This window comes from Centropristis striata, chromosome 11, assembly GCF_030273125.1.
Source record: "Centropristis striata isolate RG_2023a ecotype Rhode Island chromosome 11, C.striata_1.0, whole genome shotgun sequence".
Lineage (NCBI taxonomy): Eukaryota > Metazoa > Chordata > Actinopteri > Perciformes > Serranidae > Centropristis > Centropristis striata.
In genome coordinates, this window is record NC_081527.1 from 10644553 (window position 1) to 10658478 (window position 13926).

General features: G+C 34.7%; 1 protein-coding gene across 2 annotated transcripts; it reads right to left on the reverse strand.

The window, feature by feature from the left end:
* Positions 1-2510: 2510 nt before the first annotated feature.
* Positions 2511-9537, reverse strand: LOC131980393 (profilin-2-like). 2 transcript variants are annotated; one of them, XM_059344633.1, is made up of 3 exons: positions 9191-9535; positions 7084-7276; positions 2511-4176 (listed from the first exon to the last, which is right to left on the reverse strand). In XM_059344633.1, exons 1-3 carry the CDS (start codon positions 9317-9319, stop codon positions 4079-4081), a joined length of 420 nt encoding a protein of 139 aa, XP_059200616.1. In that variant the 5' UTR covers positions 9320-9535; the 3' UTR covers positions 2511-4078. The 2 variants fall into 2 exon arrangements, with proteins under 2 accessions (XP_059200616.1, XP_059200617.1); XM_059344634.1 differs by lacking the exon at positions 2511-4176 and adding an exon at positions 4189-4495 and having other exon boundaries at positions 9191-9537.
* Between the last annotated feature and the right edge of the window lie 4389 nt (positions 9538-13926).

The following is a 13926-nucleotide window of genomic DNA, read 5'->3' on the forward strand; positions in this document are numbered from 1 at the left end:
ATTAATATTAAAAAGTGCAGATTACTACCTTAAACTTAAGGATGGAGATGACGCACCGTGACTCCAGTAAAACTCCTAAATTTACTAAAGACTTTCAGTTTTTATTAGGTTTATTCCACAGTCTTGGCCAGTTTTGTTTTCAGGCCTTCAGTTGGTTCAGTTTCCCCTTGAGTCTGTCGATAATGGTTTTACACATACACAACTCAGAGAAATGTCTTCCAAAAATTGTATTTGACTACTAGCAAAAAAAAAATTCATAGCAAACAACGTGCACACTTACATGGTTCTGGTGTCTATGGCTGTCTTTTTCAGGCCTATCTGGGTGCTAAATGGGCACAGTTCAGCAGGATGTCACAAACCTATGCTATACAACCAACATTGCTTAGACCTACACCTTTATTTGAAATGTATTTTTAATTTTTAATTTAATTACATTTACTTTAATCGAGACCTACTTATTTAAAAATGTTTATTATCCAGTGTTTTTAACCCTCCTGTTTCGTTCATTTCTCAGGAACAACAATAATGTTCATGGGTCAATTTGTTTAATTATTAATTAATATTAATAATTATTAATTAATTAATTAATAATTATTTTTTTTAATTAAAAAAAATAAATAAATCATGATGAACTCCATTACCATCATTGACCATTTTAATCAATATTTAGTGCAGAGGAGTTCTTTACCTCTCACAGATCAATTTCATAAAAATGAATTTAAACTTTTTTTATGTACATTGGAAAGACCCTCATATAAAATACAATAGTTTTACATGACATTGATATCTTTAAAAAATGTATTTTACATTTTAAAATTTTGTCTTTTTATGAAAATGGGTCAATTTGAACCGCAACACAACAGGAGGGTTAATATATTTTTTATATACTTATATTATGCATTCTATGTATATCATTTTAATTTCATTATTAAAATTGTGTTCTATATTCCATATATTTTACAATAATGGCTCTGTAATGTCCTTATTATGAAGCACTTTGTGCTGCTTTTCTTGTATGAAAGCTTCTATACAAATAAAGTGTATTATTTAATTCCTGTGAGCCTCTAAATAGGAACTGCACACATTTGTTAACAAATATTTAACATTCTGCATTTCATGGTTTGTAAATGGCTCAATACGCCATCTGCTGTTTTAAATCAGTCCTGCATGGTCGATGCCAATGTTAAGAGTTGACTGGTTGGTTAGGACTTATCATGAAATTTAAAAAATGAATATTCAATACATCTAGAACAAATCCACAGTGCAGCTATAAGAAACAGAAATTATTAGTTTGAATGTTTTTACTTAATGTGCCAACATTTTGTAGCTTCAATTAATGAACAAGCTAATACAGAAAATACTACGAGTGTGAGATGTAGGAAAAATAAAAGGGATAAAAATGTGTATGGATTTACTTTTTACAGGGTTTAACTGAGTAAAAACGGTCTATTAATGAAAGCCAATTGTTAATTTAGTCGGATCAACATGTCTCTTAATCACTTAATTTTGTTACTAGATGGTAAAAAGGTTTTCTTCACCTCATTTATTCTGCATCGAAGACAAATTTCACCTAATGTCTGACACTACTGGAGTAGGGAGAATGGCTTCAAAGTAATTTACTTCCCATCAGTGAAAGCTTTCAGCCAACCAGCTTTCTGCAAAGAAACTGGTGATTTGAGATTCAGGTAGAAGTGCAGGAGGATAGAATTTGTTTACATATCAACACACAGAGAATATTGGAATCTAATAGTTAATTCTTTGTTTCTTATTTTGGTTATCAAGAAAACCATGGAAAATGCCTAGGTATCAGCTCTTAAATTAAACTCTTATGAACTATTTTTGTTATTATAATTGTCCAAACAAATGTACCTCTAGTTGTACCAGGCATTAAAATGAAGAAATTGAAGAAAACAAAGGTGGTCTAATATTTTTTCCCCCCCATGACTGTATATATTTTACCATTAATAAAACAGTTAAAACTGAATACTTGAATGAAAACGATACTTTAAACTGCCACATCTCTTCAAAATCAAAAATAATGTATTTTCTATTAGCTGTAGTGCTTTTTATTTTGGTGTGGGTTGCAAAGTGTTGAAGATATGAGTTGTAGAGATGTCTGCCTTCCCTCCAGTATAATGGAATAAGATGGTACTTGGCTTTCGGTCATCAAAGCACTAAAAAATAAATGCGAAGAACTTAACAATGTGAGTGTCCAAAAACACTCAGCAACTCACACCATAGAAACCTAAATTAAGGAATGGCACTACAGGTAAGAGAAAAATATATTTTTTTGAGTGAATATCAGCACCTTTAAAAATTCTTGAATCAGTCAATATACAGGTTTGTACTCACGAGGCTACAAGAGAGGACATATTGGCCTTACCTCTGGTTGGAATAACTTTTATTTGATCCGTCTGTAAACAAGAGGTCTCATCAATTCAGGGCATTTGAAATAGATTTTGTGGCAGAAGGAATTTCCAACTCAAAAAAAAGAAGACAATATCGCAAACTTCTTTTTCTGTTGTTTAATTCTGTACATATTCCACAAAGTCTGGAGATTACTGATGCCAAAATATCCCTTAGGAAAGTGCCATTAAAAGTTACTTCTTGCTGGGGCAGCAGTTAAAAATTCCAACTCGTAGTAGCAACAGATCAGATCAATTTTTATGGCACAGAATACACAGTTATTCTCAGAAAATTTTCACAAGACAACTTACAAATGTTCTTATTCCAACCAACACCATTTTCAATATGTTTAGTGTACACAGCATCATTTTTTTCTTTTAAATATACTTCTAAGTACCGTACTATGACAATTTGTGAATACACCTTTGATGACTAAAGCACAAGGCAAATAATTCCAAGGTGTCGGAGCCCAACAGCCTCAGGTTACAGTCAAAATGCATTCATACTGTAGTAAAATGACATTGCCGTTTCATTGGTTAATGGACATGAAGTTAGCGACAAATCAATTAGTGATGAAAAGTTTAAGTAGTGTTGAAGTCTACGGAAGCAGTTAAATGTTTTACAGTCATCTGAAGTTCTCATGATTTACAGTCAACAGGAAATGCCAACAATCATCCATCAGAATAAGATGAAACAATTCTGATAATCCTCTGAGATTGACAATTGGTCCAAAGGGGATGGGGAGGGGGGAAAAAAAAATTAACTGCACATAACAGGTGTGTAGTGATTTACAGAAAAATTTACAAATAGCTGAATGACAAATGACCGAGCTGTCACAGAGGTGGAATGTCCACTGAGACTCCAGCATGGGGTGAAGTATCATGACAAGATCTTGAGAACTCAGCGATGGCGACCTTAACACGACACTCAAACAACAGCCCAACACCACATCATTAACTTTTAAGACCACATTCAGGTACAACAGCAAAAGCATGTGATGGAGGGTAAAGGACATTGTGCTTGAGGGTGGCGAATCGGTACACACATACAGGACTTTTTTGTCAGAGGAAATTTGTCATTTCTTTAATGGAGGCTTGAAGACTTGAAGATGGTTTTGGCTGGAATATTACGCAGGGAGAGAGAGGGGGAGGGGGGAGGGCTGGGGTCTGTATACTAAAGAGGGTATGCATGCAACTTTTAAATGCCCACATGCTGATGGAAAAAAAGCATAACCTGGCATCTTTTAGTTATGCTCACAAAGCAAAACTATGCAAACTATCACCACCATTACATGTGTACTTCCCCTTGGAATATTAGCCAGTTGCTGTTGCTAAGTGAACGTTATACAACGCAAGTCCAAATTTATTTTACACTTTTATTACATTTTGCAATTTTTTTTGCACACTTTTGGATAATGAACATTTCAATGAACATGCCATTGCTGTAGTGCCAGAAACATGAGAAGTACAATGTTAAAGTGGGGAAGCTTTATATAAAAAAAATATATATCGAAAGAAAATGGGGGAGTGTGGAAGGAGTTAAGCAAACAAAAGGCCGTTTATAAAAGTAGACTGGGGAGGAAGTAACATTGCATCTATCCTGGAAGTAGTGTCAACACAATGCAGTCGGGTGGGAGTGAGCTGCTAAGTAGATGGATGGGTGGAGAGGTTGCTTAATATCCAGACTTCCTCAGGTAGTCAGCCATTGTATGTGCTTTCTTGTTAAGATTTCCACCATGGATCGCCTCCTTTCCCATGACTATAACCAATACTGGAGCACACAAGGAAAAAAAGAGAAATGAACAAAATTGAAGAGTCTCCCCCCCTGCAGGGCAAAGGGGGGGGGAAACAAAGGTGAGCATCTTACCACTCTTCATTGCTATTAAAAGTTTCCAAGACATTTGACTGCTTGCAGGAGAAATCTTAACAGCAATATTTTTCTTTTTCTCTTCTTTTTGTCCCTCAATTTTTATCTAAGTGAGCTTGAAAACATTAAAACCCTGAATCCCTCAAGTATTTTGCCATTGAGTAAGCCTTCTTATTCAAGCCGCCTCCATGGACCCCTTCTTTGCCCATTACAAGAACCAAAACTGAAAGAGAAAAGATAGAAAAGGGACAGTTAAGAAAAGGAAAAAAGGGGGGAAAAGAAAAAAACAATCCAAGTAAGAAGTATCATCACCAGAAGTGTGTAGTTCAGGGATATTCAACTGTGTGCAATTCAATAATTTCACAAATAGGTAACTTTACCAGTTGAAACCATGTAGTATCCAAATATTTCAGGCCACCAAATATATATCTGGTGCTTAAAAGTTCAGAATTCTAATTGAACACTGCAAGTTATAACTCACTAGTGTTTTTTTTAAATTGTCAAATAATTTCCCAGAAAGCCCTGGTCATCAATAACACATGGTTGAATATCATTAAAGCTTTTTTTTCTTTTTAATGTAACTAAATATATATAAAAATATAAATCTATAACTAAATATAAGCTGCAGCAGGAAGATCGGTGCACATGCTCTTTCAGGACAGCTTCTGCTGACCTGTGCTTTTAACAGCCAATCAGACGTAACGTAACACTAATGAGCCGGTGGATATTGCAAAGAAAACATTTGTTGCTAGGGGTTACAGCAGTTAAACAACAGACTCGTTCTGCTACATCAAGACATGACTATGAAGATGCATGCCAGGGACTAATGAAGGTGCAATCTACTACACAGATGTGTTAAGACTGGTATCTCACTGCACCCGTTAGTACAAAATAAATATTATATGCATGCATGACACTTAATTTGTTATTTTTTAATATCCTTAGTTAAGTAGAACATGCAAAGAAGGAGGATGACAGGTGGAAATTATTCAGGAGGAAAAAAGGAGCAAGTTTGGGGGAAAAATGAAGGAAAACAGTTTGGTTTTGATTGCAACCAGTGTTTCTCACAACAATTAGGCTGCATGTTAAAAAATGTTTTCCTAATACATTTAACGAATACAAATGATTATTTTTTTTAATTTGACAAAGCTTTGTTGGCCATAATTATAATAATAAACTGTATTGACAACAAAATGGCTTGTGAATACTATGATATTTAGTAGCCAATGATCAAACAAAATAAAGGCCTCTACACACCGGGGACATGGTGAATGGTTACACGAAAATGCAAATCTGCAAAAATTTCACATTCAAAACTATTCATGCCGGCTGCAATGCGAATGGCGACAGTTTCAACACTTGTTAACTAAATTGTTCAAATACAGTCATGGAAAAAATGATTAGACCACCCTTTTCTTTAATTTCTTGTTCATATTTAATGCCTGGTACAGCTAAAGATACATTTCTTTGGACAAATATAATGATAAACAAAAATAGCTCAGAATAATTTAATTTAAGAGCTGATATCTAACCATATTCCATGGTTTTCTTGATAACCAAAATCATTATCAAGAAACCCATGGAAAATGTCTAGATATCAGCTCTTAAACTGAACTCTGATGAGCTTTATTTGTTGTTATCATTATATTTGTCCAAACAAATGTACCTTTAGTTGTACCATTAAATCAACAAGATATTAGAGAAAACAAGCGTGGTCTAACAGTTTTTTCCTTGACAGTAGATTTGTGCAGGCAGAAGTTGACCCGCTGGGATCCTGTTGGCCCAGGCAGCGTCTGTCAGTCTGTCTGTCTGAAATATTAAACCATTTTATCAGGGTTCCCCTTGAATTAATCAATTTCAAAATTCATTTGAGTTCCCTTTGGTAAAGAGTTATGTAGTGTACCCAAGGCTTTAATTGTGACAGGTAAAAACTGAAGGAAAGCATTAAATGTGTGCTGCCTTTGTTAAGGCTGAAAGAAGAAATAAAGTTTCCCGTCTTGGTTCGGACCAAGGAGTCTCTGTATTTTCTTTAATAATTCTCATTCTGAAAACATTCCAATGTGATTGATGTCTTTATTTGGACTATGAAAATGATGTGCGAAAAAAATATTACGCCGTGGTGAGTAAAGGCCTTAACATTTTCTCAGAAAAGTCTCGATGCGTGAGAAACACTGGAGCAATATCAGATATTGAGGACGACAAAGGCAAACAGACTGGAGGAGGCAAGCTCTGCTTTACAGGAGGTTCATGATGAAACACAGACTATTAAATAAATGTGTGAAATATTATAATATTACTTCACAAGTCTGCACAAGAGTGAGAGCATCATATGACGTTGTGACTGTTGGGCCTCGTTTCACTTAACAGATTTATGAGCACAATTTCAATTAAAACAGACATTACTAAAGATTGAATCATAGACTGAAAATAACTTTAATAATAAAAAGGTGGGAATTTAGGATTACCATCATGAATAATTCTGTCTATATAATGTTAACAGTAAAAACATGCCCTGGATAATTTACCAACGCCCAGGGAGACGTTTTCCGATTTTGTACATTTGTCCAGTCTAAAAATCCAAAGCTATTCACGCATGATAAAGTATCTAATTCTCACATTTAGGAAGCTTTTATCAACAAAAATATCTCATGTTGTAAATTCTAATAAAAACAGACCCATGGTTGACAGTCTGTACTTAAAAAAGTCACAAAAGTCATGTGAGATAGCTCTCCTATCCCTGTGATGTCTAACATTAGAACACAATATTTGATCTTATAATGACATGAAACCATTTAAAAACTACACTGTTACCTTTTCCAGCTCTTCCCACAGAGACATTGTATGTAGGTTCTCCTCCTTGGCTCTTTGTCCTGATGTCCATTGTCCAGTCCCCGTCATCATGGAGGCTGTCTCTGAGGACTGAACACTTCTTTGAACCCAGAGTGAGACCGCTGGTGTAAAAGGTCTCCCTATCCTTGCCGATAAGGACATCTATTTCTTGAGACTGAAATAACACACAAAACCACAGGATTGGGACTTCAGAAAAACTTAACAAAAATGCTTCCAGTTTCATGACACGCACAGTTCCTCTGAGTATATATACAGTCACAATATTATTAATCATCTCCTTATGACCACAAAAAAGGGCATTAATTGCCTAGAAGCAGTAAAGCTGAAATCATTTTGTCGTCATGGAGGTCAACTTGCAGTTGAAATAGTTAGTTGTTAGTGGAGTTAGTTGAAATTGAGAATCAACTCTGTTGAAATAAACTTCTTCATATTGTGCAGCTCAAATCGACAAATTAATCAATACTGAAAACAAATGTTAATTGCAGCCTTATTCCAAAACATTGGAGAAGCTGCTGCATGATACGAAGTGAGAGGGTTTTCATGGATGAAAAAAAAATGTTGATACCAACATACAACATAATTAGAGTGCATCGGATTGGAAAGACCGTCTTACATTACCAAAGGAAAGCTGAAGGAATTTGTACAATTGTGGGAACCATATGTGAACATAATAGCATCTGGAAAATAGGGTCATGAAATTCAAATTATCTTTCTATCTTTCTTATATTATTATTATTATTATGTGTATATGTTTACATGTATATATGTAGAAGTTTGTATATGGGTGTGTTTACAAGAATATATGCATGTACATGTTGTTTAGGTATGCATACGTGTGCATGCATGTGTATGTATACATATCATTTCTTGCAAATCTACCTGGTGTGAATGGTTGTGTTTATGAAGATTTGGGTTCTGCTCTGCATTCTTTATGTATGTTATCATTTACTTTTGTTTGTTCGAATGTCATTGTAAAACTTGAAAACTAATAAAAAAAATATTGTTTAAAAAAATAGTAGCATAATTTCTGGGACTGAACACATCCCGTTCCTGCAGTTGATACACTGAAAAAAAGTGACATTTACTTAAAAAAAGCTAGGTTTAGTTTTACACACAGAAAGTGTTTTTAAATTTTTACTCAGGCTGTTTATAAGTAATATTTATTTAATAGAACCACTTTTTTTAAAAATGAAAGTACACAAGTAAATTGCAGACTCACTGATGTCCCTCAATTACATTTTACTTGTACATATCAACTAATTAAGCCAATTAACTAGTTTAGTGAATATCACTTGGAACGAATGATTCAATTTACATACAAAACGGAGGACACATATTAACAATCACCAAGTAATGCACTACATGAAAAAAATGCTATTTTAAAGTAAAAGCACTGAATTCGTATTTTGAAATAATAATTACAGGGCCAAGAAATCTCTTTTTCAGTGTAGCGGAAGTAAAGTGACGTCTATGCACCGGACTAGCTCCCCCTCAATGATTTAGAAAAACACATTGTCATTCCCTTAAAAAAAAAACCACATACGTGTATGAATATGCGGCTACATCGCTAGTGTTAATAATAATAATAAGCAAGCCACATCTAAGGCTGATTAATCGTCCTTGTAACCACAGGTAGCCGGTACAGCAGCAGCTTAACGTCAGCTAATCAAAGCGGCCGTGCACACAAAAGCATGCACGTTTTCTTAAGTCAGACACCGTCTACTCGCTGGTTTTTAATTAACGTTAGGTTTATAGCGACATTTAGCGTTTGTTAAGAGCAAGAAACTGCTTCATAATGTTGTGTTTTAAGCGAGGCACAATAAGTGAAGTCTTATCTGATCAACACGAGGTCTAACGTTAATCCCGCAACGTTTCCTTAGCAGGAAATACCCGAGACAGGCCACCATATAAACTGGCTAGCCCAGGGAGCTAGCACCGTTAGCCTGCTAGTCATTTAGACATAACGGTTTTAACGGTTTTCAGTCTGGCGAGCGTCCGCGTGGGTTGATACATACACAACACTGTCGAAAAGGAACCATACTTCCAACCCCAATTTCTGACCTCTTACCGTGATATTGTTGAAAGTACCACCGGCATGTGCTGCCCAAACATATTTGGCGTCCGTGTAGCCAACAATGGCGCTATCCTGACAGCTGCCATCGGCCATCAGGTTGTCCACGTAGCTTTGCCAAGACATATTCAAGAAATTGATGCTTTTATTAAAAATCCCTACAGCTTCGGAAGAACGGTTGCCAGACAAGCGGACGGCCAAACTGGGAGAAAACCTACAGGCGAATGTAAGAGTCTCCAATCTAAGCCGCACTTCGACGTTAACCAACGTCAAGGCTGGGGCAGCAAAGAAAGCCAGGGCAGTGAGGCAGCGGCTGGGTGGAGTCCGTATCAGATCACTCCGCACAATGAGCTCCCCGCCCGGCGCTTTTATGGCAGCAGGCGGCGGAATAAAGAGGGACTTATCAGCTCAGCCAAGAGTCAACTGTCTGAGGGAATGCTGGGGTACACATAAAGGCAAATGAGGGTTTACTGATTGAATCGTTCAGTCAGTCATTCTTTCATTCATTGGAGATATTTTTATTTTGTAGGAGTAAGGACAAAGACTGTCACATTTGTGCAGCTATGGATTAGGGCTGGGCGATATGGACCAAAAGTCATCTCCTGATATACAATCATGGAAAAAAAATTATTAGACCACCCCATTTTCTTCAATTTCTTGTTTATTTTAATGTCTGATACAACTAAAGGTACATTTCGTCACCCTGTTAAAATAATCGCCTGTCATTTTTTGTCAAAATTGTGTTTTTTGCCTAAATCATCTCCTCATGACGCCGGCCACCTATGGTAAAATCACCTACATCCTCAGTTGATCAGATCATGTGACTTTACCCCTTTAAGATCATCACTTCTTTGACAATTTGCCACATTCATAGGCATCAGATAAGAACCCAGCAAAGAAGAGCTAGAGGGAGGTTGTTTAGTTATCAGTTTAGTTTATCAGTGTTTTATTGTTGACACTAATATTGGTAATACTTTACTCTAAGGTGTCTACATAAGAGTGACATGAGCGTGTCATAAACATGACATGGGATGTGTCATGAACATTAATGACACTTTGAAGTGACATTAATGCTCATGATACTTGTCATGTCATGTTTCTGACAGGCTTGTGTGACTCATATGTAGACACCTTCAAAATAAAGTGTTACTATATCTTGCTTAAGTAACAAAGGCAAAAATTGCCTAAGTCCTTTATTTCTCTTAAGTTACATAATTTACACACAGTGTTATTACTATGCCTATAGCCAATTATAATGATTACAAGTGAGTTATACGAGTACACCACCTTTATCGCGATAATCAACAATGCTACACATTTTCTTCATATTGTGTAGCTCAAATCGAGAGAATAATCAATATTGAAAATAAATGTAGATTGCAGCCTTACTCCAAAACATTAGAGAAACTGCTGCATGATAGAGAGTTTTCATGGATAAAATGTTTATACCTACATATATACAGTCATGGAAAAAAATTATTAGACCACCCTTCATTTTATTGCCTGGTACAACTAAAGGTACATTTATTCGGACAAATATAATGATAACAACAAAAATAGCTGATAAGAGTTGAATTTAAGAGCTGAAATCTAGCCATTTTCTATGGTTTTCTTGATAATAACCAGAATCATTATCAAGAAAACACAGGAAAATGGCTAGGGTGGTTTAATCATTTTTTCTATGACTGTATTTAGCTTGAATATCGATATACAATATATATCCCCATATTTTTATCGCAAAGTGAGAGCAAATGTTCAGTCAAAGTCAGAGCCAAGAGAGAGCCAGAGAACATAAATAATGTATAACAACAGGAGTACCTTTAAAAAAAACCAAAGCTCCATAAATTGCTCATTTACATAAATAAAAAATCTTAAATGAAAAACCCTATATTCTCATATTTATATGAGAAAAGAATAACGAACATTGCAAAACAACTAAATATGACAAACCCGAGTAAGGGTAGCTTTTACATATAAAAAAAAAGGAAAAAATTTGAACTATATCAATATATGCGATATGGTCTCATTCCATATCACATTTAAACATATATCGATACATTTTGTATATGGATACATCGCCCAGCCCTACTATGGATGGCAATTACCAGTGTGTACAGGAAACGCTCTGAGATATACAGATGTCTCTCAATTAATTAGAATATGATGGAAAAGTCAATTTCCAGTGGTTCAAGTCAAATAACATTTCAAAATTTTGAGACACTGAATTTTAGGTCTTCATTAAATGTAAGCCATAATCATTATAATTAGAAGAAATTAAAAAAAAAAATAAGACAAGAAATGTTTCATTCTGTGTGTAATGGATCTATATAATGTGTTATTTACATTTTTTTAAATTGAATTACTGACATGAATACATTTTCTGTGATATTCTAATTTATTGAGATGCACCTGTATGGCTGATGAATTCCAAAATGATTCAACTTTAATAATATTACCGCAGAAAATGTGTATTTCTTTAATGGTAGGAATTTGGAATTTGGAATTTGTCAACTTTGTCAAGGTTATACAAAGGCAAGGCATTTCTTAAGTCAGATCACAACATAAAACATAATTAGTTAACAGATAACGGCCACTTAATGCACCATTAAATGACACAGGATTTTTTTTTTCTTGTCAGAATAATTTATTGGATTACAAATACTGATGCATTATTGGTTACATCATTTGAATGTTGTAGCTGGTAAAGGGGGAATTACTTTTCATTAGTGATCAGTTTATTGGTTGATAATATGTTTTGTTTTATCCACCTCAATACATAAACTTATCAAGTTACTGAAGTGATGTAAAAAATTTCGATATTTTACTCTAAACTGTAGGGATGTAGAAGTATAAAGTAGCAGAAAATGAACACACTAAAGTAAAGTACAAGTACCTAAAAATTTTAACTTTAGTACAGCACTAAATCCACTCACTACAATACTCACTACTGCACAACATGTGGATTACAAACAAACATAATATATATTGTTTTTGTTCATGCTAGCCATATAGAGAATGAAAAATAATCTTATTTGGTTACAGACCATGCTTAATGCTCGTGTATGCTCAATCACCTTTTAGGGACTACATATGGACATTAGCTTATTGCTAAATCTGGAGCACACATCTTATATTTCATGATAACTCAATGTAACGTTGTCCTCCTGACATCTGAACTAAACTACTACTATCACATGCAATCACAGTTTATGGCTGAATATTTTTTAGCTAAGGTTTTTTTTAATTTTGTGGGGAAAAAGTTTAAATGTCCAGCTTTTTCATAAGTATTCTTAATAATCAAACAGAAAACTAAAAAGATATTTAATGAACAAATTAAGGATCTGATACATTATAAAACAGTTCTTTTAATATCTGGTACAGCATGTAACACAAGCAATAAAATATGTTTTTTCTCAATAAAAACTCAAATAACTGCATCATACAAATGTAATATGCGTGTCATATGACTCAAAGTCAAAGTCAAATAATCATATGAAGTGATATATTTATTTGACATTCATGATGTTATTTCTAATATACATAAAGTATGGTTCTTTTTGAACATGTTGTTGGGTCAACAATTCTGTCTGATATACATTATGGACAACAGTGATTATCAACAACAAACTAATACGCTGTTTGAATTTGAATTTGCTAATTCTGGCAAATAATTATTGGCATAAACAAAAGTATTAAGGGCTTTTAAAGCAGCTTAGATGGTGGAGAGTTCAAGGTTCATTGAAGATAACCAAAAAAGGGAAAGGAAGCATGATACTCCTTCAACGTGAGACTTGCACCACTTGGCCACCAGGGGCAGTGTTCTCTATGAAAACTCATGACTAGTCCAACAGTATATTTCTCTGGTGCAGAGGTGTGAAAAAAAACATAACAGAAAAACAGATGTTTACCATCTGATTATATTAAAAATGTTTTTCTACATTAGTTTTAAGATGTTTTGTTAAAAAAAAGACGATTCTATTTATTTAATTATTGTCTCTGTTGACCTTGTTCGATAACCAAAAGCCCATACAGACTTCACTTCTTCCCCTCGCCAAATGCTGCAGATGCAATGCAGTGCTTTGACTTACTCATGCATGATGCATACTGTTTCCTCAACCACAGCTTGGTGATCAAATCATCCAGAACATGCTGCTGTCTATGATATTTCTATGATCAAATATTTATATTCTTGACCAGTTTGTAAAAAAAAAAAAAATACAAAGGATTGTGGTGATCACAGGAGTCACTGCATGCTCTGTCTTGTACTGGCTGTTATTATACCCCCAAAACCAATAAACTGGTTAAAGTACATTAGTAATGGAGTAATCTGAAATAAATAAGTAAAACTGTTAGAAAAACATGTAAGAAAGGCTTTGGGAGTGTTACTGGCTTGTATACTCTTTCACTTGTTATGATTCTTTATGTCTCTATAAGGGGCAGAGTGCACACAAGGAATTTTTAACAAAGCGCCCTCACATAACAAGAACTATAGAATCCTGTGATCTCTTTTTATGAGACTACTGTACAACCACTATGTGAGATTCCCCTGTAGGAAAGCTCTGATAATATCAGTTGGCATACAGTAACACTGCAGCATATACAAATTCTTAGAGAGAGAGATAGGACGAGAGAGTAAGTTGATGCCTTCAAGTGCATTTGAATAAAGTCTGATATTTATGGTTAAATGGATATTAGAAAGTTATATGTATGTTATTGATTAGATGAGCATGTTA

Bases quoted from the DNA above. Each gene is read 5' to 3' on its own strand.
- LOC131980393 (XM_059344633.1), bottom strand. From the start codon at position 9,319: ATGTCTTGGCAAAGCTACGTGGACAACCTGATGGCCGATGGCAGCTGT. The intron at 7,277-9,190 runs GTAAGAGGTCAG...GTGTTATTTCAG, and splicing joins GTACTTTCAACAATATCACG to TCTCAAGAAATAGATGTCCT. The intron at 4,177-7,083 runs GTAACAGTGTAG...TGTGTGCTCCAG, and splicing joins TGTGGGAAGAGCTGGAAAAG to TATTGGTTATAGTCATGGGA.